The 25458-nt window shown below is 37.2% G+C and overlaps 3 protein-coding genes across 5 annotated transcripts; 2 read left to right on the forward strand and 1 right to left on the reverse strand.

Annotated features, from left to right (window-relative positions):
• Positions 1–1526: 1526 nt before the first annotated feature.
• LOC119551868 lies at positions 1527–14708 on the reverse strand. 3 transcript variants are annotated; one of them, XM_037861460.1, is made up of 4 exons: positions 14433–14708; positions 3300–3431; positions 2107–2421; positions 1527–2024 (listed from the first exon to the last, which is right to left on the reverse strand). In XM_037861460.1, exons 1-4 carry the CDS (start codon positions 14460–14462, stop codon positions 1836–1838), a joined length of 666 nt encoding a protein of 221 aa, XP_037717388.1. In that variant the 5' UTR covers positions 14463–14708; the 3' UTR covers positions 1527–1835. The 3 variants fall into 3 exon arrangements, with proteins under 3 accessions (XP_037717388.1, XP_037717387.1, XP_037717389.1); XM_037861459.1 differs by lacking the exon at positions 14433–14708 and adding an exon at positions 7554–7708; XM_037861461.1 differs by lacking the exon at positions 14433–14708 and adding an exon at positions 3497–3584.
• Positions 14709–21134: 6426 nt separating this feature from the next.
• On the forward strand, positions 21135–22412 carry LOC119550760 (melanization protease 1-like). The gene is made up of 4 exons (XM_037859684.1): positions 21135–21362; positions 21425–21467; positions 21531–21706; positions 21764–22412. The coding sequence occupies exons 1-4, from the start codon at positions 21140–21142 to the stop codon at positions 22183–22185; spliced, it is 864 nt and encodes a 287-aa protein (XP_037715612.1). The 5' UTR covers positions 21135–21139; the 3' UTR covers positions 22186–22412.
• Positions 22413–22612: 200 nt separating this feature from the next.
• LOC119551231 (melanization protease 1-like) lies at positions 22613–23800 on the forward strand. The gene is made up of 4 exons (XM_037860469.1): positions 22613–22834; positions 22901–22943; positions 23026–23204; positions 23257–23800. The coding sequence occupies exons 1-4, from the start codon at positions 22621–22623 to the stop codon at positions 23646–23648; spliced, it is 828 nt and encodes a 275-aa protein (XP_037716397.1). The 5' UTR covers positions 22613–22620; the 3' UTR covers positions 23649–23800.
• The last annotated feature ends 1658 nt before the right edge of the window (positions 23801–25458 follow it).

The raw sequence follows: 25458 nt of genomic DNA on the forward strand, positions 1-25458 counted from the left end.
ATAATCTATTTTAATCCCCGATTTGCCATGCATAACTCGGAATTACAGAATCAAACAATGGTTGGAGAACTACTACATTACTCATAGGCCCCATTAAGTGCATCCGATTTGGCGAATATTGGCAAACCGGTTTTTTGGATTCCCGCCCCTTTTCCGTCCACATTTCGTTGGCTTAAAAGTGGTGTGCAATTGACTGAATTTGGCCATAAATTCGGTTTTGGTTTTATTTTCGTCTACGCTTCAACGAAGCTGCAGGCAAATTGGGTTTGCCAATTGCAGCCGGACAAATTAATAAGTATTGAATGGGTTTGGGGTTCTTTTTTTCTAAGCCAAGTTTCCATTATAGATGTGTTTCTCTTTTGGGGTTTCTCCAATTCGTCCGGCTGATTTTCGACTCTGCCAACCATCCATTCCCAATTTAAGTCTCTTCTTTTGTCCCGGCGATTTGTTCATTAGGTATTCAAATGACAAACAGAGCCGCTTGCGTTAATGTGCCTTTGCCTCTGGCTTCGATTTTTTTTGGCCAAATCCGCAGCGCACGTGCTGGATAATTTAGAATGCGATGGCCGAAATCAAATGCCAGCGAAAAGGGTCCAAAAAGAAAATATAATTAAATTGGATTCATTGCCGGTTGGCTTTGCTCGGGTCCCTTAAATCACGCATGATTACCTTGGAAAATAGGAGGTTTTCTCGTCGAAAAAATCACTTGATGTTCTTTTTATTATCTGTATTTTTCTGCTTTAATTACGCGAGAACTTTTCCTATTTGACAAATGGAAATCTCATTAAATTTAATTCAATTAATTTACAGTATTTGCTACCCAGGAAGTGCCATTGCTCTTTGCTGATAACCTTTTTGTTATGATCTTTAAATGGGGAAGTGCTTTTTGTCAATTCGCTGATATGCGTTTATTGACCCATCAATGGGTCATAATATTTGCGCAAATCCCCAAAAATACAAAAAATTATTTATAATTGAGTTCCATTTGCATCAATGAAATAACTGAATTTTTAACCAACATATTTACACACTCACATCGGATTAAATATATTATTGCCAATGCTAAAAGTATGCTGCGTTTTTTTAAATGCAATAAGCTAAAAAAAAACTGGGCAGTGTAAATATTTTATTGAGAGCTTTGGGGCTGTTCATATATACAATTCATGTTAAGTTTGTAAATATGTTACTTTTGTCTCATTGGAACAAAAACATATTTTATACAGTGATATGCGGAGGGTGTAGGAACTTTTTTAAGGATTTTATAGGACATGGACTTTTAAACAAAAACAAAATGAAAACAATATATTTTTAAAATCCTGACGATTAAACTAAAAAAATTTGATGTGTTTATTTTCAACTATAGTGTTCAAATAAATATTAAGTAAGGGTTTTTTGTGCTTGATTGTTGCAATTTAATTTTTTTTGTGTTATTTTATTTTATATCAATTTTTTGTAAGGCCTATATACAACTTGCAATTGTTTCATATGAACAAAAACATTTCCCCACTTGAAAAAACAAGAAGAAGTTTTTAAAACCAATTGTATTTATTTTTTTTATTTATTTTGTATTTCGTACTTTACTGCACAATAATTTAACCCACAACACATTGGAAAAATGTCATATGCTACTGGTTGGTAGGTGTTACATTTATTCCATAAACTAACGTTTTTTTTTGGATTTTCATCTGTATTGACATAAATACACTTAAGCTAGGCTTACAGCAAGGTCACATATATCACAAAGGTCGAAATGCACACGAAAAACACACACTGAAACATACACTGACAGAAATGACAACATTCATTCAATTACTGACTAAATATAGAGCCTAAAATTACGCCATCTCCTCCCTCATTTGATGATGCGGACTGGGATGGGCAGTTAGAGTGGGATTTTGTCTGCCGGATGGTAAAGCAGTACCTGCTGCCACGGATTTCTGTGACATTTCCGTGGGGGCCTGGCGATATCCTCCGGTCAATCGACCCACCAAATTGTTGACAGCGCGCAGCGTCGAAATCGGAATCTGTGGGAAATTCGGATGAATCATTGTGGAACATGGATTTCACGGCAGGATAGACCTCCTCCGGCAAATTGTGTGAACTCACCTCGAAAATGCTGTCGATCAGGGGTCGCAAACTGAACATTGGGTACACGTTTTCGGTCGCATGAGCCGGTTGGCTATCGCCCAGGGACAAAATAGCCGCATTGCTCCCGGGCACCGCTGTTCCCGCTGCAGCTGCTCCATTTCCAGGACTCATTCCCGCCGCCAAGCTGCTCAGCAGCAGAGCCGCATTGTGCTGCAGGCTGCTCATGGATCCCGCGGAGGAGGAGGATGAGGAGGAGGGACGCTGCTGGTACTGCCCGTAATCCTGGTTGGGATACAACACCATGTTCTGGACGGGCATCGGCTGCAGCAGGGTCTGAAAAGGTCATTCGAATATTAATTACTCGTCAAAATTAAGTCAACAGTTATGAGTTAAGTAATTGCAGCTTATGCTGCACCGGAAAAAAATAATGTTAAATTGTTAGAAATTATGGATAAAAAAATAACGGAAATTACGGAAAAAAAAAATGTTACATTGTTAGAAATTATGGATAAATTTAAAAAGTATTTTCTTATTAAAGAAATATGTTTTTCAAGATCTCTTGAAACTAATTCAGGAAGTCCTTAAAAATAGTTAATACACATTAAAAAAATGTCACATATCATAATTTAAAGTTTAAGTCTCAAAACACATTTTTTAAGGCTTACACATATGTCTAAAAAAACCGTTTCTAAACAAATAAGGTTTTTTCAAAATATCTAGAACTATTATTTTTATACATCTTAAAATGTATCGTTCGCCATCCGAAGTATATGGTTTTTTATAGGTATACTGGACTCAAATTGGTGATTACTTGTATAACGAAAAATCAAAATATTTTTTAGAAGTTTGAAAGTTAGGTACACTCAAAAAGTGAATTTTAAAAATGGAACCACAATGGCTAATTACGAAAATTTGTATTTTTGTTTATAAATGTTTGAAAAGAAAATTGTTTAAAGTATTTTGTTAACGAGTAGATAACTTTTCTTATTTATAGAAAAAATCACCATTAAGTAGAAGGTTTTAAAATCCAGGCCAAATTTTTTTTTTGAGTGAATGGTGTTTTAGATATATAATTTTTTTGTGAACAATTTTTAGCTAATCCTTTTCAATATGAAAAACCAGACAATTTTGATGAATTTCGGAGATGTTTAACCAGTGGGCCTGTCAGTAAACTTTTTAACTGGCGCCCAATCAGGTTTTTGACTACTCACATCGTTCAGCAACACCAGCTCGTGGCGCTGGCCCCGTGCGTATCCGGAGACGCGGGTGAACTCGGTGACCAGGTGCGACATGACCACCAGCAGGACAAACCAAACGAATCGGTCCATGGCGGTGATGATTATCTAAAAGAAGACAAAAACAATAGAGATTATTAAAGGAGATGCAACCACTGGAGATGAGACTATACATCATTGTTGAAACTCATGCTGTCGACACATTGATCTTGGCAATCCGCACTTGAACGCCACTTGTTTGGTGTGCTGCGGTCCAAAGCGTTGTGATTGCGATGGCAAAGTCAAGTTGCAGCAATGCATTTTCGTTCTGGCCAGCAGCCATGGCTAAAACGTAGGCCAAACGGTCGAGTATCAAGTTTGGAAACCCCAGTCGAGATCCGAGACAGAATCTGCTGCCTGTTGCTGGCTGGCTGGCTGGCTGGAGGTTCTGAAATGTGGATTAGACCAAGGCCAGGCAACCAGTTTTCAGCATTTAGTTTTCAGCTGGATGCATCGAGTTTTTCCACTTGGCAGTGAGTGAATTTTCCCGGGCCCCAAGTATTTCGAAAGCCAGCCGACCAAGGCGAAAGGTTCACATCCAAAAACCTAACTTAAATTCAAATCCAACGGACTGTGAGCCCGCATTTAGTTACGAAAATATATCCATCAATGGCCGTCTGTGTTTGCTTGGCTGTCTGGGGGCAATCAAAAATGAAAACATAAAAACCAAGTGCAGAGCAGGTCAGAAAAGCAAGTCCAGCGGGCCATGACACTCCATGACTTTGGTTTAGGGGGGTTAGGGGGTCTAAAGGGGACGGCAGTTAACCCTGCAATTGCTGTTGTCTAATTGTTACTCGAAAAGCATTTAAGCGAACATTTTTAAACGCCCCGAGACGCCGCAGATTCTGCGGCAGCCCTGACACAAATGCAGCCGCTTAATTAAACAAATAGTTAAACAAATCACAGCCCTGACCCTAGTTGGCCAAAAGATTCTGTTAGCGTTGTACTTGAAAACTTTAAAAAAACGCCCAAAAAAAATTTAACAAGGGTTTCGTTGTTCACTAAAGGTTGAAATATAGAAATAGATTCTCATTTGTTTTCCCAAAGAAAATAATAATTTTATATTCCGTTAGCCTAAAATCATGCGCATACCAATCGGAAGTCATATTTGTCCCACATTTATTTATTTACTCTTTAAATGCTTACAAATGTATTCTAAAAATCCATTCAGCAACTATGTATTTAAGACGAGTGTGGGGCAAATTTATTGAAAGTTGCAAATATATTCCATACAATTATCACATTTTTGTGACCATTTACAATGCAAATACACATGGATGACCAGGGCTGACAAAACGAAAATGCCAGCAATTTAAACCAAATTAAGGGGCTTTGAGCCAAGTAAAGTAACGAATGTGCAATTAATAATACAAGGAAACTATTTCCAACAAATATAAATTACAGGGCCAGGAGACTCAAGACCTTTTTTTGGGATTTACACAAGAGGCCACACACCAATCAACCAGTAGAACCTCTTACTGGGTGAATTGTGCGTAAGAATGTGAGATTCCATTTGCATGACAAAAACCGAACAAATGCCACAAAATAAAAGGGCAGAAGTAGTTGGCCGAATGCAGACCTGACTGTGGGATTTCGTTCTGACCAATGCATTTGCATTTCGCAATGCAAATTGAATCTGTTTGCAGCTGGCCAAGTTGAATTACGGTCAGCCGGACTGCAGACTGGGCCAAAAAGAGGAAAAAATAGCAGATATAAACAGAAGAAAAAACACACATTTGCGGGCCAAGCAGTTTCCGTTTGCATACGAGGCGTATGCGTGATACGGCTCGTCGACATATCACGCATACGCCCCGATGTCTGGTAATTGTTGCCATCGATAGTATAATACGTCTGTGGGTCTTTCGTCTTACTCTGTTGACTTGGGCGCGCAAAAATCTTTTTGTTATTCTTGCTCAAAAATTGTCGTGTAAATATTGGGCCAACAAACAAAAGTCTAAGCGCGCGGGCAAACAAACAAAGGCGCAGATTTTGGATGGGGGGCGTGGCCGCATCCACAGGACCCACATATGTTTGAGTATACCCACTCATTTCGGAAAAGAAGATTGAATTTACGAAAATAAGCAGCCCACGAACTTCTTGTTTGTCCGCAGCCAATAAACGTTAATTACTTTGCCAACAAACTGGGCCGCCGCCCATTTGGGGGTGGCAATTGGCGCCTTCTTCAGTCGCTCGAGCTTAATTATAGTTTCGGTTGCATATTAGTGGGCGAGGGCATTACACAATCTCATTTAACTTTGCTAATGAGGTAACCGCAGCAGTTCGCTCACCTGCCCGCCCGAGTTCTATTTAAAGCCACCTGAAATCTGAAGCGTTTCTTGATTGATGACTGTCAGTGGTTAAGAGATTTAATACTTTAAATAATAACTATTAGGAGGTAATATCCATAAGTAAGTTATACTATCATAAATCATTTATATAATGTGTTGTATTATGATCATTTCTGTTTACTTATATGAAAGGTTACCCCTTGTAAATTGAAAATATAGTTTTTAATTATAATAAAGATATAATAGTAGTTATGTTTTCGTTTGGTTGTTCTTTATATTTATTTGGTTTTCTGAATTATCACCTTATAATTTATAAGCCTTATTTATAAATTGTATTTTATTATTATTTATTGAAAACCTTATCATCATTATTCAAATTAATTGGGACTGCATACTTATTTATTATATAAATTTATGTCAGGTTATAGTTTAAAGACAAAGCCCTGATTAATCGAAAAGTTTGTTTTTGAATAATTGTGTTCTTTATTCTTTATAATTCACTTGACTAATTGTGACCGTTGGCTGATTTATTTTATACAATAAATGAAAATTTCCTTTTCCCCTTTAAAAGAAAACTTACCAGTTTAATCGGAAAGTCTTTTTTCTTGAATAACTGAATTTTCATTTCTGTTTTGGCAACTTTTACTTCCTGGAGCTTTACTTGTATTTAGCCAGATTATATGTATTACTTCTTCATATTTTATATAACTAAATGTGACTGTAAGCTCATTTATATTACAAATTTAAGTGAAGTAAACCCGAAGTTTTCTATTACCCTTTTAAAGAAAAATTACCTATTTAATCAAAAAGATTTTTCTTGAATAATTCAATTTTCCTTTTTGTTTTGGCAACTTTTACTTCCGGAGCTTTACTTGTAATTAGCCAGATTATTTGTATTATTTCTTTATATTTTATATGACTAAATGTGACTGTAAGCTGATTTATATTATAAATTTCAGTCAAGTTAAATGAAAATTTCCTTTGCCCCTTTTAAAGAAAATTGACCTATTTCATCGAAAAGTTTTTCCTTGAATAATTGAATTTTCCTTTTTGTTTTGGCCACTTTTACACTCAACTGCCAATGACCGGTTTTTCGTTTTGTTCTTCCTTCTACTTATTTGATTTCCTGAAATTTCACTCTTAATTAGCCACATTATTATTATTATTTCTTTATAATTTGCATTTGATTTGGCTTCTGCCGCCGTTTTCATCGTTTTTTCTTTATCGTTTTAGCCCGCAGGGCAAGTCAAAAATCTGGATATTTGTTGTTTGCGTTTTACTGTTGCTTTCTTTAAGCTTTTTGGCCGGCAGCTGTTTGCTTGCGAAAATGAATACTAATTTATTCTAATCATTTCAAATCCAATATTGCTTTAGAATTCCGGGATCCATAAGCCTTTAGCAAAGAGCCAAAGTGTATGGAACGAGTTTTTCCCGAAAAAGCATTTGGCGCGCTAATTGTTTTCATTGATTATTAATTTGGATATAGTATTTTCGCCCGGGACCGGAACTTCTGACCTGGCTGGTAAATGGGGCTTTTGTTTTGCAATTACAAATGGCAGCAGGGCATTCAGATTTGTTTGCTCGACTTTTTGCTTTGAGTCTGCTCTGGTTTTCCTGGTTTCCCTGGCATTTTCTGAAGAGCGGTCTCGAGTGTCCGAGCAACAGTTTCGTTCGCTTTGGGCCGGCTTTTAATGAGGCAGCACTAATTAGCAGCCAGTTTCGGAGTGCCACTCGTCAGAATCAGAGGCGAAATCAGATTCCGAATCACAAGTAGAACGAGAAGTGGATTCGTAATCAGGAATCAAAAGTGCCCGCGGCAGACTTCACAAATTATTTTATTCCATTTGTTTGCCTTTGATTTGGGGGCTTGTGTTTTCTTTTTTTTGGCAAAGCAGGAACTCACCTCGTTCGTGATGTAGAGGCTGCGCTGTGTCGTTGTGGTTCTGGCCGTCATTTTGGCACTGTTTTTTGAATTTCAGATGGGTTTTCCTCTATATGGAAGATCTTAACACTCGGATGAACCGTTCTTTTCGAGTGCAGCTGCGCGACTGAGGAAAACACTCAGCGCATGCGCCGCTTTTATAGCCTGCGTTCTTCCGTTACAAGAAGAGAGCAACAGCAGCTCATCTCCTCTCTCTCTGTAATTGCAATGCAAAAGTTTGCACTTGAGAGGGGGATAGCAAGCACACAAACGCTGTTGTCAAAGGGAGGCAGCAATGCGATCGCATTTCTTTCACTCTCTGCTTTCTCGCTGTAAAGAGAGCAACTGCTGTTAATGTAACAGAGAGAGAGAGAGAGATCTTGCAATAACAGTGAAAATTGCAATGTTAAAATGTGCAATTGCAAAAGAGAAAAATGAGAGTGATATCTACTTTTTATGCTTTTTTTCTAAGCTAAAATTGGAAAGTGGAAAATGTAATCAAAAGTTTATATTAATTATAATTGGAGACTTTACAGCAAACATAAATATGTATATTTTAATCTTTGATGGCGATTTAAAGAGCTTAAAACTAGAGAAATGGAGAAAGAAAGAGTACTACTTTCATTCTGCAAAGAGAGAGAGAGAAAGAGAGTGTTGCACTACTGTTACTTTACAGTCCATCTTGCAATCTAGAGTTGTGCAAATTATAGAAAGAGAGCCAAAGAGCGCGGCGAATTTCTTTGTTTCTGTGTGTTTGTTGTGCTTTCTCAGCATCTGCCGTTGTTAACTGTAAACGGGTTTTGAGGAAAAGTAGACCGCCTACTTTCAGTGTAATTGTCGGTCTGACCCACATAATCGTCGAGCTCTTTGCACCCACAGCGAATGGCTCTTGCCGTCTCGCTCCCTCCCAATGCCAATCCATAGGTGACTGCAGTTCAGTGAACCCGCTCACTATCTGATCACAAAACTCGGTGGTTGGGGATCTCAAAAAGTCGGTGGTTCAGTGGGGATATAACATTACCGCAAGTGGCTCACCTCATCTGTCTGACCGAGTTTCGAGCCCATACCAAGTTTCGTTGTTCTACGATTTCGGACATTAAAGTTATATGGCTTTAATCCAATGATAAGTTAACTGCACAACGAAACTGCATCTGGGATCGACCGGAACCGCCTTGAACTCATCCCCCCACCACCAGAACCAGATATTAAGAATATATATAAAACTGCCAAAAAGGAATATGAAAAGCTATTATAAAATTGGAATTAAAAAAAATTAATTTGGCTAGTCTAAAAATAAAACTGGACAGCAAGTCCACTTTTATATACCCTTACTTTACCACATAAGACAGAGTCTTTGAATAATTATCTCTAAATTGGATTTCACGAAAACAAACTTGGCTAAAAGTAGTATCAAAACCAGTTCAGTGAATTCCATAAAAAGATTTTTATTTATATCTTGTATGGCTCATTTGAATTAATAGGCATTAAAAGATGTGATCTCTGTCCTCTGGTTAATTGTCGTTTAAAGGTTTTGCTAATCAATAATATTTACTTCAGTAAAATCAATCAATAAACTAACAAGGAAATGGGTAAACCAAAATGCATATTTATCTCTATCATCTTTTTGCTAAAGATTTAGATCTAACCGTTTGTAATTTCTGAGACTAAACCGGTTTTCATACATGACTTGATCTACCTCAATATAAATTGATTTGACGGTAGACAAATCACTTAGTAACTGCTGATTTCAATTGGCCAATTAATAATCCCAGGCAAAGGGCACTAGAACCTTTGGCCTGTGGAATGACTGTGCATCAGTCATCCGAATAATTGTTTGCCTAGTCTACTTATGCATTAATTACTAATCTGCCGCACAGCAAGTCACGTGTAGCCCTCACTTTCCACCTTGTTAAATCTATATCCCATTCCGTATTCCATTTTGCAGTGCCCCTTTGGCGGCTTTAACCTTCCCACCTTGTTGGAAAACTGAATTAAGTCGCTGCACTGGCAGAAATTTCACGTACAATTTAGAGATGGATTTTTTTTTAAAGTACTTGTTTTAAGATTTAGGATAGTAGATTAAAAGTATTTTAAATCTGAAAGGTTGACCACTTTTTAAAAGTATGGTTTTATTTAAGATTTAATTTTAGGGTTCACCAAATATATTTATTTATATATCTACTTAATATTTATAAAAATTGAATCAGTGATTTTCAATATAATGTTTTGTATTACAATACCCCATTATATTAAACCATTGATCCTAAGGTATAGGTAATCAAATCAGTGATTTTCAATAAAACATATTGTATTATAATACTCCATCATATTATACTATTATTATATTGTTATTTGTGTTATTATTATTATTATTTGTGTTATAATACTTCCTTTTTTTTAAACTATTAATCCTAAGGTATAGGTATTATATTTTTCTTTCTGTGTAGAAACTACAACTTTTGATGCATTGAACCTGCGGATGAATCACGTTGAACCGGCTACGCCCTTGGGAACACCTCACCTCGTCCTCCCTCTACAGTTTGCCCTGGCTAAATATAAACATTTAAGGTGGGGCGACTGAAGGCAGCAGATGCGAGATTTTAGCAGATACGGCTATTTGCATTTGCCTTTTTTCACTCGCCAATCAATATTTGTTTGGCAATTTTACAAATTGCAAACAAACATATAAAGCCGGGCCGAAATGCAAGCCAAAACAGCTATTGACCCTCAACTTGAACTAGAAAACCAAATAACCGGGCGGGCCGCATGGCGTTAAATTGAATTGTATGTATGTTCGGCCGGCTGTTTGCCTCCCCCCCCCCCCAACATTATTTTGTAGTACCATTGTGTTGTTGTTGTTCGCTGACAATGCATAAAATTTGAATAGCCAAACAACGATCTTTAGGAACAACAAACAATGGCAACAATGGTGCCGTTCAACGATTTTTGCACCTATTTTTTAAGGCTGGTCACACTTATGTGTTCGAAATTGAAGATGGAGATGAAAATGGGTGTGAACTGTAAAGGTCAGTGGCGTGGGAATTTTTTTGACAAAAAGGGGGTAAAGGTAAATTTAAATAAAAAAAATGATTGCTTGGTTTATTAGGAAGGGTAACCAAACCAAACCAATTTCCATTTGAAATGCATAAGTACATGTTAAGAGTTCAACTCCAAACGCTGTAAGATTTTGCTTGCAATTTTTTTTAAATATTTATAGGAGAAGAGATTTGACAAAAAGGGAATATTTAATACATTTTTAAAATAAATAGATTGCTTTGCGTATTAGGAAGGGTAACCAAACCAAGCCAATTTCAATTTTCAATGCATAAGAACATGTGAAGAGTTCAACTCCAAATTTTTTTTTCTATATTTTTTTAAATATTTATTACATCTATCTATAATACCCCGATATTACATTAATATTAGGTCACTATTTAATGTAGGCAGGCATTTAAGTGTAGAAATGTGTAATTAAGTCTTAAAATCCAATCCGTAATTTTTTAGATTTTCTTTGAAAAGGTAAAAATGTGTGAACTTATATGTTTAAAGTTCTTACTTTATTTTTCTGAATAAACATTTAAGTTCTTACAATATTTTCTTATTAAAAATAGTTTTTAAGAATTTCTTATTAGAGTACATTTTTTTAAGATTGCGATATCCCCCTTTTGCCAGCCCCTGGCTGACATTGCTCAGGGTCACGGAGTAACTGTACAATGCGAAGCTAATCAGCATAGCGAAAGAGTAAGTGAAAGGAAGAGAGAATAAGCGAGGGGGCCTTGACTTTTCTTGGGGTTGCCGACACACACACACATGCCCATAAAAAAACACTACCCAGTTTGTAAGCTTGATTGCCGGATTTTGCTTTAATTTCATTACGTTTTGTATTTTTTGTTGTTTGCTCGAATCGCGTCTATGGCTTTTTTGGCGTCGATTTTTGACTTCGTTTTTGAACGTGACCTTTTTGGCGTAAAAAATCTATAGATATTTTTAGCGCTTCGACTGGTTCTTCTTCTTCTCTTGCCTTTTCCGTACACCCACAGCTCCCAAAGACGAACACGTGCAGATAAACGTACTCAGAGATACACACATAAGTATAACAATAACTACATATTTTCGCTTTCCAGCTTTGATTATTTGTTTAGCGGCTTTGGCGTTTGTTGTTCGATTGTATATATTGTATATTGGTGTTGTTTATGTGCGTTCGCACATGTATTATTTGCTATGCTAACGTTTTCTTCTTGACGGCTTTGATTTAATTACCGGGCCAAGTTTGTTATTGTTTCGAGTGGCGTTGGTTAGCTAACCCGTAATTGAGATAATACCCCAAGTGCTCTGGGAGAAATGAAGACGGTTCAATGGCAGACTTAAACTACAATTAAAGCGGGCTTAACGAGGGGGGTGGTAACACCCATGCCATCGTTAATCATGCGGCTAATTAATGCCAAAAGCATCGCTTTCATTGGCATCGAAATCGCATAAAGGAGTACAGTATCGCACACACTCGATGCCAATAAAATCAATTTAATTGATTCGCTTTATTTCAATTGTCTGCGAAAAGTGGGTATTGTTTGTTTATTTAATTTACTCCTTAGAACGAAATTAATTTGCATTTAACCAAGTAATGAAAAGTAATTGATTTAACAAATTAGCGTTTTACTATTTAAAAGTGAAGCAGTATTTTGGGACACGTGCTTAAATTAAGTTTATTTCTTCTTATAGTAAATGTTAAAAATAATTTAATAAAATTAATTTCATTCAATGGACTTAAATTACTTGCCAGATTTAATTGAATTTAATTTAATTAATTAAAAATACCATATTGAAGTGTTAATTGAGTGACACATATGCTAATGCGTTTATTAATTTAAGTGCTGCTTGCTAATCTGATTAAATGTGCACGCGTTGTTTATATACAACATTTTTACGAGTCCTATATTGTTTTTACAAAAAAATAAGCTCAGGATTTAATTTTGACCATACAAAATAAATATATATTGCAATTTATTTTAATGTATGCTGTTGGCAGAAAGGAGGATTAACTTAAAAAATTCCCTTCTTTTAGTTAATGAATATTTTTGCTTAAACATGTATGTATACAAATTTTATAGCGGAAACTCGACAAACCCATTAAACTTATTGCTTAAAAATTTCAAAATTAGTTCTGCAGTGAAGGCAATGATAATGCTTATAATTAATCTTTTAGTTCGTTTTAAGTATTTGTTTCTTTTAACCGTTTACTGAGACCGATGGTCATTTGTCTGACTTAAAGACTAAGTAAGACAATGGCTCACCCAGTCTTTGTATTCTCATGGGTAATGGAACTTTATCTATTCTACTTAGGGAACAAGATATAGGGGTACCCGAAGCTGCACTCCCTACAGGTGGTCGGTTGTCAAAGTCTACGTGACACGGAACACGGCCAAGAATGATAAACTTATCTCGATTCATTCAGAACCAACTTAACGCTCCATATGAATGCAGCTGGGCATGCGCAGTGACGCAGATCGACTGACGTGTGGCTATATATAGCGTATATATATAGCTTTTAATATCGATCAGTTGGCCAAAAATACTAAAGCATTTCCGCTGAATATAAAAGATTGCCAATGTGACGCTTCGCGCTTTAAATACATTGTAACCGAATCGATCGATGAGATCCCCGCATAAATTAGACATTTAGAGGGGCTTACTTTCGTTTCATCTTCGGTTTAACTTACGTAACTTGACACGCACATAATTAATTAGAGCCTCAGACATTTTTTTCACTGCCCAGTCTGGGCAACCAAATAAAAGCAAAAGTTCTTAACTGCCAAACAAATGCAAATGAGTCGCGGAGCTACGACTGACTCATTTCCCAGTATGTAAATAAATCTGAATCTTCAGCCACATTTGCGAATATTTAGATAAGCAGACGGAGATACAGAAAGCACAGCATTCAGAACTCGGTTCCCAGTTCGTGCGATCTGGCGATCTTGCGATCTGCCAGAAGCTTAGAACCTGAAAAGAAAATCTCGCACATGGCTGATTAATCAGATTGCTGAACCCAGAACCCAGAATAAAAACCTGAATCAGAGGTCCGGCAACTATGTGAATCGCAAAAGATTTCGCTTCACGGTGATCGCAATCAGGAAAATAAATATGTTCGGTGTCTTGTATCGTTGAAACTATATATCAAACAGTTTGAGAAGTAAGTATCCCCATGGATTTGGTTACGGAAAGTAGAAGATGGGGATACTCTTTTGCAATATACTATAATTTTCAGTGTTTCTTGCTAAATTAGCTAATAGGATATGGTATAGCAGGCTTCTAATTAAATTATAACTTTATAAATTGAGTAAATTTAATAAATCTATTATAATGTAAAGTAAATAATTTCAATCAGGTATGAAAGTAAATATAAAAAGGAACTGCATCCCAAATTATACATTTGTTATTGTTTCTTGCTCAACACTTTATTTAAATATTAAATGTTTAGATGTTATATACTTAAAATGGTTATAATTTTATTCAATAACTAAGAAACAAAAATCCCCCTTAGAACGATGTTTTTATAGCAACCTAAGTTTTATTTACTTTCAGAACTTGAAACTCAACTTGCTTGCATATTGCATATAGGAATTTATTAAGTTTTGCAACTATGAGATTCGCATAAAAAACAATTCACACGTTTTGCGGGAGTTTGCCATTTGTGAAACTTTCATAGTCAAGTAGTGAATTTCGCATACAGAAAAGGTTGAGTAAATAGCAAGATGAGCCAAAGGGAAAAAGTTTCGTGTAATTTAAGTAATATTTAATAGACCGCAAACTATAAAATGTAATAGAAGTTGGGGCTAGAACTTGGTGTGAAAACTTTGGCATTACCTTATCCAGTTGACTGCGCCTCTCAATCATTTTGGCCACTTAATTGAAACACTCCCAAATTGAGGAATTCCAGCCACTTTTCACTTGCGAGCACTCACACTTGAATGATTATTTGCTTGACTAATTTCCGCCTAATCGCGAAACTTCTTTTATTTTTCGTTACTTTTTTTTGGCGAATTTTGTTGCGGAATCGCCGTGGAGTATTTCGTGGGTATTTCGGGTAATCAAGTAGGTTGTAGAACGCCAACCGCTCGGAGGCAACCGACTCGTGTTGTATGAAATTCGCAACTGAACTGAGCTGAGCACTTAAGAGTCTCTTACCCGCCACTCAAGCCGCACACCTCGTGCCCCGTTCCGCAGACCCCATACCTCTCGGATCTCAGATTTTAGATCTCAGGCCCCGAGCTACAATATACAAGCCTGACTTTAGCGCTCTGGCCAGCTCAAGCCGGCAACGAAGCGTCTCACGTTTTGTTTTCTTTCTGATTTTGGTTTTTTTATTTGTATTTTTTCCGTTTTTGGTTTTGTGATATTTTTTTTTTTGGATCTCGGTGAGTCGAGCGGGTTGAGCTGCCAGCGGGTTGCCAGGCGAGTTTCTCAGCTTTGTTGGCGCCTAACGTGTTTGCTTTCTGGGCTTTTATGAGCAGTAGGGTGGCGGGATGGCTGTGGGCTCTGGGAAAGGGGTTTTAAGGGGGTTTTGGGGGGCTTCAGGCGATCACTGGGTGGTTAAGTAGCCGAGCACGTAGCTCAGCTGTTCTTCGTGCGCGCTGCGCGTGCGCAGTTCAATCCCTTTAGCAAGCCATTCGCCCGGTGTATATACACAGAGAAAAAGTGGCGGAATTCATTAAGAACCTAATAACACTCTTTCCAAATAATTTGAGAGACTCCCACATGCTAAGACATTTTAGGAAATCACTGAATAATGGATAAGTGTACTATCTTATCAAATTCAAAGATTTTCAATTCGACTTCATTAAAATAACTTCGCAAGAAAATATTTGTCTTTAATTTAAGAGCCATTTTTTATCTAAAATTTAAGTAAACTTTGAAAATATCTACATACTGACAAATTTTAGATAACATTAAATAATCAATAAATTCAATCAGCTTTCAAATACTATAAGTTCCAATTGGATTTTGCTATAATAACATCTGTTGAATCTTTGGATATATCATTATTTTAGGACTCAGGAATATTTTTGTAAGTCTTTCGTTTTTGTTTTTATGAATCATTTTTACTTAATATTCTTTAGAAATTTTAGCTACCCTTATTTTACAAAAAAAAACTTCTTTGATTTTCAAGTAAGTAAGTATTATTATAAAATTCTTCAGGACTTAAGAGGTATATTTTTTATAATTTATAGATATATTCCTAGCACAAAAAAAATATTTACCAAAATCTCAAGCAGATGCAAAATTTACTGTCAATTTTCACGTAAAGTGCTATGTACGCATTGTAAAAAAAGCTGTCTGGAAAACCCCTACTTAGATCAATAAACTATTCAAAAGTTAATTCTCAAGAGGCTCGACGGGTCAGCTAACTCCACCGATATCCACCGATCAGTTAGTGCATTCCGCTTGTTTTGTTTCAATACCTTTTTGTTTGCCTTTCTCGAGTGGTGTGAAAAAGCAAAATTGTTAGGCCCGACTGACTGAGTGACTGACTGATTAGTTGCCGTTTACTTGGGGCTGCCCCTGCCCCCCCCAAATAACTTATTTAATATTATGATGGTGGGCTGGTCTCTTTGCCGGGGCATTGACGTTTGTTTGAGTTTGCCAGCCGGTTGTGAACTTTCTTTTCCGCATATGCGGCAATCAATTCGCCATGCACCGCAAAGCGTAGACTGCAATTGTGGTTGGAGCAAACTTTCACCCGATCGCGTCAACGGGGCGGATGAGTCAACTGCATCACTCATACGCCGCATGGTCTATCCCGAGTATTTGTACTTTACCTTACCTTGTTTGCAATTGGTTCACACTTGATTTGACTGCCGGTTAACTTAATCGATATTTGACCTGTTCGCTGGTCTATAAACTCCACTGAACTGACAATCGCACCACCTGCACTATTGTTATTTATGCCAAAATAGGGAAATCACTGGCGAAATTTATTGGTATTTATTGAACCAGAGTTTTAATTGCTTGCCACCAAAAAAAAAACTCAGTGTTAATCAGAGTGTGACGAATCAAAATCATCTGGCCAAAAAACCAATCGCTAATGATTCTGGGCGAAATTCCTCCTCGGTTGCCTCGAAATCAAATTCGATTTTAATTCGCACCCAAACCTTCTGCATACGGAATTTCGGGGTAGGGACAATAATTGGTCCTGGACTCCTACGTGATTCTATTGCGGAAGCAGGTTCGCCTGTGGTACCCGGAAATGTTTGAATAAACGACGGATTTCCAGGAACTGAATGGCGCACCCAGATGGATTTGGATGGGGGGTGTGGAAATTCTGGCACACACGTGAATCCATTTGGCATCTCAATTATGGTCAGTTGTGCGTGGGTTAACCAATTCGCTCTTCAGCCATCCTCTTTTTCTGGCCACAATCAGCAGGGTTATCTTAAATGAATGCACTCCAGCTCGAGCTCCAAGTTCATCCTCATCTTTATCCCCGATAATGTGGTCCGAAAAAATAAAAGGAATAATATAGCTGGGTATCTCGACTTTATGATACTCTTTCAATACCAAATATTATATTAAGTGTTCGCTTTATGAAATGATGTTAGTGAAGAAATTACTTTCCCTATGTTTCATAGAAAATTTTAAAATTAAAAAATCAATTAGAAACTATAGTACTAAAATTGAAATATTGCCTTACAAAATATTTATTAAAATGTTACATCTACTATGTTACAATCTTTATTATTATTTTAAAATAAATATATTTCGTTTAGTTTAAAGCTAAAAATAACAAAGAATTAATTTAAAATTTAACAGGAAACATGGAAAAACATTTTTAAAAGCGTTAAGTTTTCAAATAATTTTTGTATTTGTAATTCAAAAATGTGTACTGATTAATTTACCTGTATATCCATTGCAATAATTAGTTATAAAACATTAACATATCTCACGATACCTTGGGAATCACTTAATTCGATGAATATATGCTTGTTTAAAAATAAAAGATATTGAAGTCTGCTAGTAAATATATTTAAAAAGTGACCATTAATTTGTTTTGAGTTTGTTGGCACCTTTGCATGATTAATGATCTAAAAGTTCCAAAAACTTCCAAAATTTTAAAATGATTTCCTATTTATCTTTAAAGGTAAATTAAAAAGCCATGTTTGTAATTAAATCCAAATTTATTGTCAGAATCTGTGTTGCATTTGTGTTAATGATGACGAAGTATCCCACTCAGTAAGTATACCCCAGAATGATGGTTCTACCAGATAAGAAAAGCGGAAATTGTGCCAAGTCTCATGTTGATTTCGCACTCTGCCGAGAAGCAGCTGCTTTTGGCTTCTTGGCTGGTTTTCGCCTCGTTTCTGCGGTTGCAATTATGCCAATCTCGTGGATGCCGCCAAGTGCACACCCGAAGATTGTTTCGAGTTTATTTTACAGCACGCAGCTTTTAATCACAGCCAGCAATGACCTTAAACATCAAGAGAGTCTGGGTCTTGGGTTACGTGAAGTTGGGACTGGGTTTGTTTTGGGTTACGGCATTGGTGGGGCATTTACTCGGATGGGTTTGCTAGACACAAACAAAAGCACTCACTCAAAATGACACAATACGCCTAGGCCTCAATAGAATCGATTAACTAATTCCTGCCATTGAATTACTTTTACTAAGCCACACCCAATTAATCCACCCATCAATGTGAATAATTTATGAATGATTGCAATATGAATAACTGAAGTGCAAAATATAAGTAAATAAGTATTCGGAAATGTCTTTTGAGTTGACAATTTATTTTATCTATATCTTCCGTTTTTATAAATCAAATAGTATATTCCTTACAAATGGGGTGTGTCATTTACGGAAGGAATGTTTTTTTTTCTGTTGTAGTCTCTTTTATCTTTATATCTGTGCAATTATATCATCTGCCTTGGCTGTGGTGGCATTTGATGATCGCAAAATTAGTTTTAAATTACCCCTTGTCAGCCGACGTTCGTGTAATTTTATGTCATTTTAACAAATGCTTATCTGTTCGGACGTGAGCAAGTCACTAAACCAAAACATGTCAAGGTCGCAATGGATGTATATCTTTAATTTTGGAGTATGTAGGTGATTTATTTTAGAAAATCATGAAAAAAAAACACTTCGAGGAAGTAAGGAGTGTCCACAATTGCCAAATTGCAGTTGCCATTTTAGATTGCCTCAATTTGTACCAAAATACTTTCGTAAAAGAAAAGGAATAAATTCAAAGCCGATTATGTTGGATCATTTGTATGCATTTTGAATTGCAGACTAAGGTTCAAAGTTCTTGTGGACCAGAAATGTACATTTTACAAATTGCTTACATATAAAATCTACCTTTTACAACTACCAAACTTAAACACACATGCAAAAGAATCAAAATGTTTATTTGCTAGCCACGTAAAGTGAATACTTGCACATTTTGTAAGTTTGTTGACCTCTGTGGCCATGTGGTAAACTGGAATTTCCGTAAATTTTTGGTCAGAGTAAATATATCAGAACCCTTTGTGGCACTTCCCAGTTGCCTTAATGTTCTTTCCCATTTACTGGCAGCCAAATAAACTGAGGAATAGCTAAGGTACTACGCACAATTTGCAAAAAGAGCTAGAAAGTGGGCAATGAAACGGCTCATTAAACAGAAAATAGCATTAAAACCCATTTAAAAATACATTTAATCACTCGTTATCAGTCAAGCAAGGCCATAAAAAAACAACACGCGACTGTTTGTTTGTTTGTTTGTTTTCCGAAGGAGGGTAAGCAATCGGATCAGGCCCATTAAGGGAGTGGGTGTAGTACACACGTCATCAGCATAATTGTTGCCGTTGCCATCGCCATCCCCCCAAACACTCGTCATCGTGCTCATTATTGTCATTGCCACTCGGCGGCATTTAAAATTTCAATTGTCCCGCCTGCCCCGCCAACTCCGCCAATTGAGAGCACGTGTCGCGGCCACGCCCCCAGCAACCCCACGCCCACTGAGCCTGCCGCAACAAGGTGCACAGAGAGAAAAAATACTTTAAATTTAATACTTAATTACAGATAAAAAAGTATTAATAAAATATCCTTGAAAAAATTGAATCAATTGAAATTTTCCCGGTTAGAAATCGTTTCTAAACAAATACGTTTGGAATTTTAGTTACCCCGATAAACGAATATATTTATTAAATAAGCAAATCGCTTAAATTTATAATTTATAGCGTATCCCAAAACAACAACAATAGAACTTTTATTTTTAAAGGCTCTACTGTTGTTTTTTGGGATGCAATCCTTGAAAAAATAAAATCAAGTGAAGTTCTTCGCGTTAGAAATCATTTCTAAACTATTTTAGCTACCCCGATAAACGAATATATTTAATATACTTTTATTAAATAAACCAATCTATTAAATTTCATATTTATAGCGTATCCCAAAAAAGCAACAATGGAACTTTTATTTATAAGGGTTCTTTAAATTTAAATCAGAAATTGCTCAAATGATTTGTATGAACTCTATATATATAATAAAGTGGTATCCCATAGATGGTATCACATAAAATCTTTGACTTAAATAACCATGCTTTTCTTTCTCTGTACTCGCGATGCCTTGGTTACACACGTTCTTTCTGTTTACTCGCGTTTCCATTCACATTTTCCGCATATGAGGGTCGGAATGCCTCTTGGCCACGTTTATTGCCGCCGCATCATTTGCATTTAAACGGTGGAGTGTTACCCGTGTTACCTGTGATTAAACGCAACTGCAGGACTGCTCGTAACCAGCTCATTCGGCCTGGGATTTATGGCGATCGTTTAACTCGCAGTTGTAGGTCCATGTTGATTCCCACTTTTGGGTGCTCGACAGTTGGTTCGATTTTAATTTATGGGGTTGAGTATTTTTCAATTTCTTTAGTAGGAAGCTTAGTTAGTTAGTGTAGCTACAAGCAATTCAGCTAAAATATATTTTGTGATTACCGGCGACTATCAACACTCAAAATAGTATTCGACCTGAATTTTTAAAATTTTAAGTCGATGGCGATTTTTCTTAACAAAATTGTAACCCTATACCTTCTTAACAAAAATTACAAATTGAAATAAATTTGTTCCATTGTTAGGAAAATACTGCATTTTACGTCATGTTTCTTACATTAGGGTAAATACTTTTTTGAGTGCATATACACGGTTATCAGCTATTTCGAAAAATGTACCGCCTGGCGATGGAAAATCAGATTGCAACATCAGCAAGAATTACAGGCTGATCTTTATTATAAGACTACCAAAATAAATATTAATTAAGTTAAAACTAATTTTACATAATTAAAATGTTTAATAAAACTGCAATAAATTTAAACACATATATTTTAAAATTTACATTCTTGTCAAAGGGTAAGGTTGGGACTGTTGGTATAAATCTTTGTAATAATTTTTCTGAATGCAATGGAAATTTTAATACGTATAATAGTATTCCCGAAATGATGATGCGCTGCAAAATGAAATTCTGGGAATCCATTGAGAGGCTGCTTATCTTCAATGTTGAAATGCAATAAAAGCTCAGACCCTGAGCATTTCACTCAGTTAATCCGCCCATTAGTATGAAGATCGTCGCAGCTATTATAGCGCTGCTGCCTTGGGTTAATCTTGGAAATGGACAATCAGCTGTATCATTCCTAGAACCGAATTGCGGCATTTCGATCTCAGGATCGCGTCGTTGGAGAACCAGGGTAATCGGCGGTGAGACAGCAGACATGTTCGGAAACCCATGGATGGTCTTGATAGAAAACAGCATTTCGTGTGGTGGCACGCTTATCACAAACCGTAAATATTTCTAAATAAAACATAGTTATTTCTGGAATTTATAATCATTAAACAATTTATAGGTTTTGTGCTTACTGCAGCACATTGCATAAGGAACAGACCAACGTGAGTATCATATATACATAAATACCTTTATCGCTGTTATCTTACCATAAACTCTGGTTACAGTATGGTATACCTAGGGGAGTATGATAGGTCGAGCGCCCCCGATTGTTCTAGAAGAGGTTACCTTCCGAGAGCCATTGGAATTCCCGTGGATGCTCAAATAGCTCACCCTAGGTATGTTCATCACTCCCGGGATGATATAGCTCTGTTTCGACTGGCCAGGCCGGTGCAGTATACGGGTAAAAGGGGTATATTTTCCCCAAAGGATCTCCCTAATTACTTCCTGTACTTTGTAGACTACATAAGGCCAATCTGCCTGGTGACTAACAACAATCCCCTGCCGCAAATCAGGACATTAACTGCCACTGGCTGGGGTGAAACGGAATTCGGAACCGAAAGCAATGTCTTAAAGACCACCACCTTGACGCAAGTGGATCGAAGGTATTGCTCTGCTTTATACGGTCGTGTGGATATGTCGCATATTTGTGCCGGGGACTTATCTACGCATGTTTGCCGTGGGGACTCCGGAGGACCAGTCTCCAGTATTTTCAGGGTAAACGGCAAAAGCCGCGTTATTCAGCTCGGAATTGTCAGCTATGGAGATCTGGAGTGCAGACAGTGGTCGGTCTTTACGAATGTAATGCACCATATGAACTGGATCGTAGACACCGTACGACGAAGGCAAAGAACAAGTCACGGTAACAGTCTTTCTTCCTAAATAAATGATGGTATATTGAATTATTAGATTTATAAAGTTTTTGTTGATACCAGTGAGCAATGATTTAAAAACTCTTGTGTCATAGTACACTTAACTTTAAGTGAGGTAAAACTGTTACTGAACGTACACAATATTGAACTATTTTACTCTGCTCAAACGTTTGGAAGATAAACCCCAACTCCTCTAAAACCTGAATGATAAAGATCACATTTGTTGCAATTACTAAACGTAAAAGTCCAAAATCGTGCCACTTCATAATTTTTCGAATTCCACTTGAAGTTAATAAACGTTTATTAGTATTCCTGAAATGCACTTGCTCTGTAGAATGAAATACTGGGAAATCCATTACTCTGTAAGATGCTGCTTATCATTAATATGGCATTGCAATAGAAGCTCGAACCCTAGGCAAGCAAGTCAGTTATTTGGGACACAAGCATGAAGATCGTCGTCGCTTTAGTAACCCTGCTCTCTAGGGTTTATCTCGGAAATGGTCAAAGAGCTGTAACATTCCTGGAACCGACTTGTGGCGTTTCGCTTTCTACAATTCACTTTAAAGTAATGGGCGGCCAAACGGCAAACATGTTCGCAAACCCATGGATGGCCTTGATACTCAGCGACATCATATGTGGCGGTTCGCTTATCACAGACCGTAAAAATTTTAATTTGTAGCAAAATTCTTTGAAAAGTATTTTAATGCACAATTGTCTATTGACAGGTTTTGTGCTTACTGCTGGACATTGCATAAGTCACCAACCCGCGTAAGTATTACTAAAAAAAAATCTATTCAGGGAATACCTTTATCGGAGTTATATGATCATATTATCTGTGTGCGTGTTACAGTGTGGTACACCTGGGGGACTTCAATAGGTCGACAACCGCCCAATATTGTTCGAGAACAGCTTGCATGCCAAGGGCCATTAAGATCCCCGTCGTCGCTCAAATAAGTCACCCAAGATTTGTTAATCCAGCCTATAATGATATAGCCCTGTTTCGCCTGGCCTGGAGGGTGCAGTTTACGGGTAAAAAAATTATATTTTCGGGACGGATTTACATACTAACAATCTACCAAAGACTTCATCAGGCCGATCTGCCTGCTGACCAACTATGATCCCTTGCCACAAATGAGATTCTTCACTGTTTCCGGTTGGGGTGAAACTGAACACGGAACTGGGAGCGACGTTTTGAAGACCACAAACCTGGAGCAAGTGGATCGCTCGAAATGCCTTATATACGGCAGAAGGATAGATTTGTCGCATATTTGTGCCGGAGACCGCGCTTCTGGTGTTTGCCGTGGGGACTCCGGTGGTCCAGTCCACGGTACTTTTATGATAAACGGAAGGACCCGGGTTGTTCAGGTTGGATTAGTCAGTTACGGAGATCACGATTGCAGAAGCTGGTCGGTCCTTACTAATGTAATGTATCACATGAACTGGATCGCTTATACTGTAGGACAAGTCCAGTGACCGAATTTCTATGATTTTTTATAAAGATATATTAAATTCTTTAAACTAGCTTTTTCAACAAAGCAATAAAATTATACATTTTTTAAATAAGTTGAAGATCTAAAATTAATTTTTGACAACCTACTTATAACTCTTTAAGTGCAGCCTAGATTTTTTGCCAGTGGAGCTTCTACATATTTGAATATAAGTTATGCATTTATTCAAATTGTTAAACCAAGAAGTTTATCATATAATTTCGAATATTCAAATTAAAAAGCTTTATTGCCTTATAACCTTTTTTTTACCCCATTACAACATTTCATAGCATAAAAAGTACAACTTTATTATCTTTTATTTCCATGTTTTTCACAATTTATAGCATAAATCTATGCAAATTTAATATTTTTCAACTACCCAGTAATAAACGGAATCAGGTATGCACAAGGGGATAAACTCGGATTAAAGAGTTTGATCTTGCTGTCCCTTTCTAACCGTTCAGCCCATCGCTTTCTCTTTCTATCACTGTCAACCCGTCTCTGTCGCACCCAGAAGACAGCGTCTGTCACTTGTTGTCGCTGTCAATTAAACGTAATCCCTTCGGCAGAGTTAAAATCTGCTCGTCCTTGTGAATTTGCCAGCTTGTGTCACAAGTCAAACTAATTTTCGACCTTTCGTCTTTCGCCATCCAGCCGCCCCTGTAGAAGTTTTCCGGGTGGGCGTGGCGTTGGGGCACAAATAACGCTCATTAGCCGTAATGAGTTATAGTTGGACTGCAATCCACATTGGACGCCAAACACTCTTTAGCGGCAATTATGCTGGGGGGGTTTGCTTTTTATAGCCCTGGTAGTCATAAAGTTTTGGGCTATAAATACTTTGGCCAAAGGCCTTTAAATGGAGAAATGGATGGGGGAGATTCCAGTTTTGAAAGAGTTGGGGAGATCGAGCTTAGAGGACCACAAATTGTTTGACATTTGGCACTGGGCCACCCCAAAAGAATCCTTTCCCCGAAACCAAGTAACCTTCTTTAACTCCTGCTGACGAACCATCTGTCTCCCTCACGCCCCCTGCTGCCGTCTCTTTCTCTCTCTCTCCCTTGAGTCCTGTAGAACTATGGTTGCTGTTGTGTTATTGTCACTTGCCAGCGGCAGTCCTGTGTTATTCTATCCAAGTTTTCCGTCACACAACAAGGACGAACTTTTTGTTGTTAATTCGTGCAAGTTTCGGGCAAGTATTTACGTGCTTCGCCATAGGAGAAAGAGAGGGGTATAGGGCAGCAGAAGGAGAAGGCTAGAGTCACTCGCAGGCCGGCTGCTGTGAAAGTTTTGTATGTTAATGGCATAGTTTAGCCAAAATGTTTTTACTGACGCCTGCCGCTCACGCTCCATTCCCAAAAATATATATCCACATCCTCAAATTTTGCAAAATCCTCTGGCCTCTGCCTCTGCACATTTTTCCTGGCTCACATTCCCCGACCAAAATTAACTTTCACTCACCACATCACCCCCTCATCGCTCACTTAATGTGCCATTGCCCACGTTAAGTGACTTTCTTATGCCGGTTGTAAAATTTCCCTCTTTATATGGTACCATATGGATCCTGTTTTTGCCACCATCCTTGTTTTCGGTGCACTAGGAGAATAGGTTACCGACTTACTTACGGAACTATCTGTTATATTTATCCAAACGTTCTCTAATATTACATATAAACCAATCATTTTTTAAATATCATAAGTGTTTTAGAAAAATCTAAAATAAAATTTAAAGCTATTCCAGATTTAATGTCAATCAGTATTCTCTGAACTTTACGTATTTTATGGCTATTTAGTAATTAC

The sequence above is a fragment of the Drosophila subpulchrella genome, chromosome 2R, assembly GCF_014743375.2.
Source record: "Drosophila subpulchrella strain 33 F10 #4 breed RU33 chromosome 2R, RU_Dsub_v1.1 Primary Assembly, whole genome shotgun sequence".
Taxonomy (NCBI): Eukaryota; Metazoa; Arthropoda; class Insecta; order Diptera; family Drosophilidae; genus Drosophila; species Drosophila subpulchrella.

What these genes read in the sequence shown, in the direction of transcription:
- LOC119551868 (XM_037861459.1), bottom strand. Translation starts at nt 7,604, where the DNA reads ATGACGGCCAGAACCACAACGACACAGCGCAGCCTCTACATCACGAAC. An exon ending in GCCTCTACATCACGAACGAG is followed by an intron (nt 3,432 to 7,553) that starts GTGAGTTCCTGC and finishes GTCTTCTTTTAG; the next exon opens with ATAATCATCACCGCCATGGA. An exon ending in TGATCGACAGCATTTTCGAG is followed by an intron (nt 2,025 to 2,106) that starts GTGAGTTCACAC and finishes AATTTCCCACAG; the next exon opens with ATTCCGATTTCGACGCTGCG.
- LOC119550760 (XM_037859684.1), top strand. Translation starts at nt 21,140, where the DNA reads ATGAAGATCGTCGCAGCTATTATAGCGCTGCTGCCTTGGGTTAATCTT. An exon ending in TGGCACGCTTATCACAAACC is followed by an intron (nt 21,363 to 21,424) that starts GTAAATATTTCT and finishes AACAATTTATAG; the next exon opens with GTTTTGTGCTTACTGCAGCA. An exon ending in TGCATAAGGAACAGACCAAC is followed by an intron (nt 21,468 to 21,530) that starts GTGAGTATCATA and finishes CTCTGGTTACAG; the next exon opens with TATGGTATACCTAGGGGAGT.
- LOC119551231 (XM_037860469.1), top strand. Translation starts at nt 22,621, where the DNA reads ATGAAGATCGTCGTCGCTTTAGTAACCCTGCTCTCTAGGGTTTATCTC. An exon ending in CGGTTCGCTTATCACAGACC is followed by an intron (nt 22,835 to 22,900) that starts GTAAAAATTTTA and finishes GTCTATTGACAG; the next exon opens with GTTTTGTGCTTACTGCTGGA. An exon ending in TGCATAAGTCACCAACCCGC is followed by an intron (nt 22,944 to 23,025) that starts GTAAGTATTACT and finishes TGCGTGTTACAG; the next exon opens with TGTGGTACACCTGGGGGACT.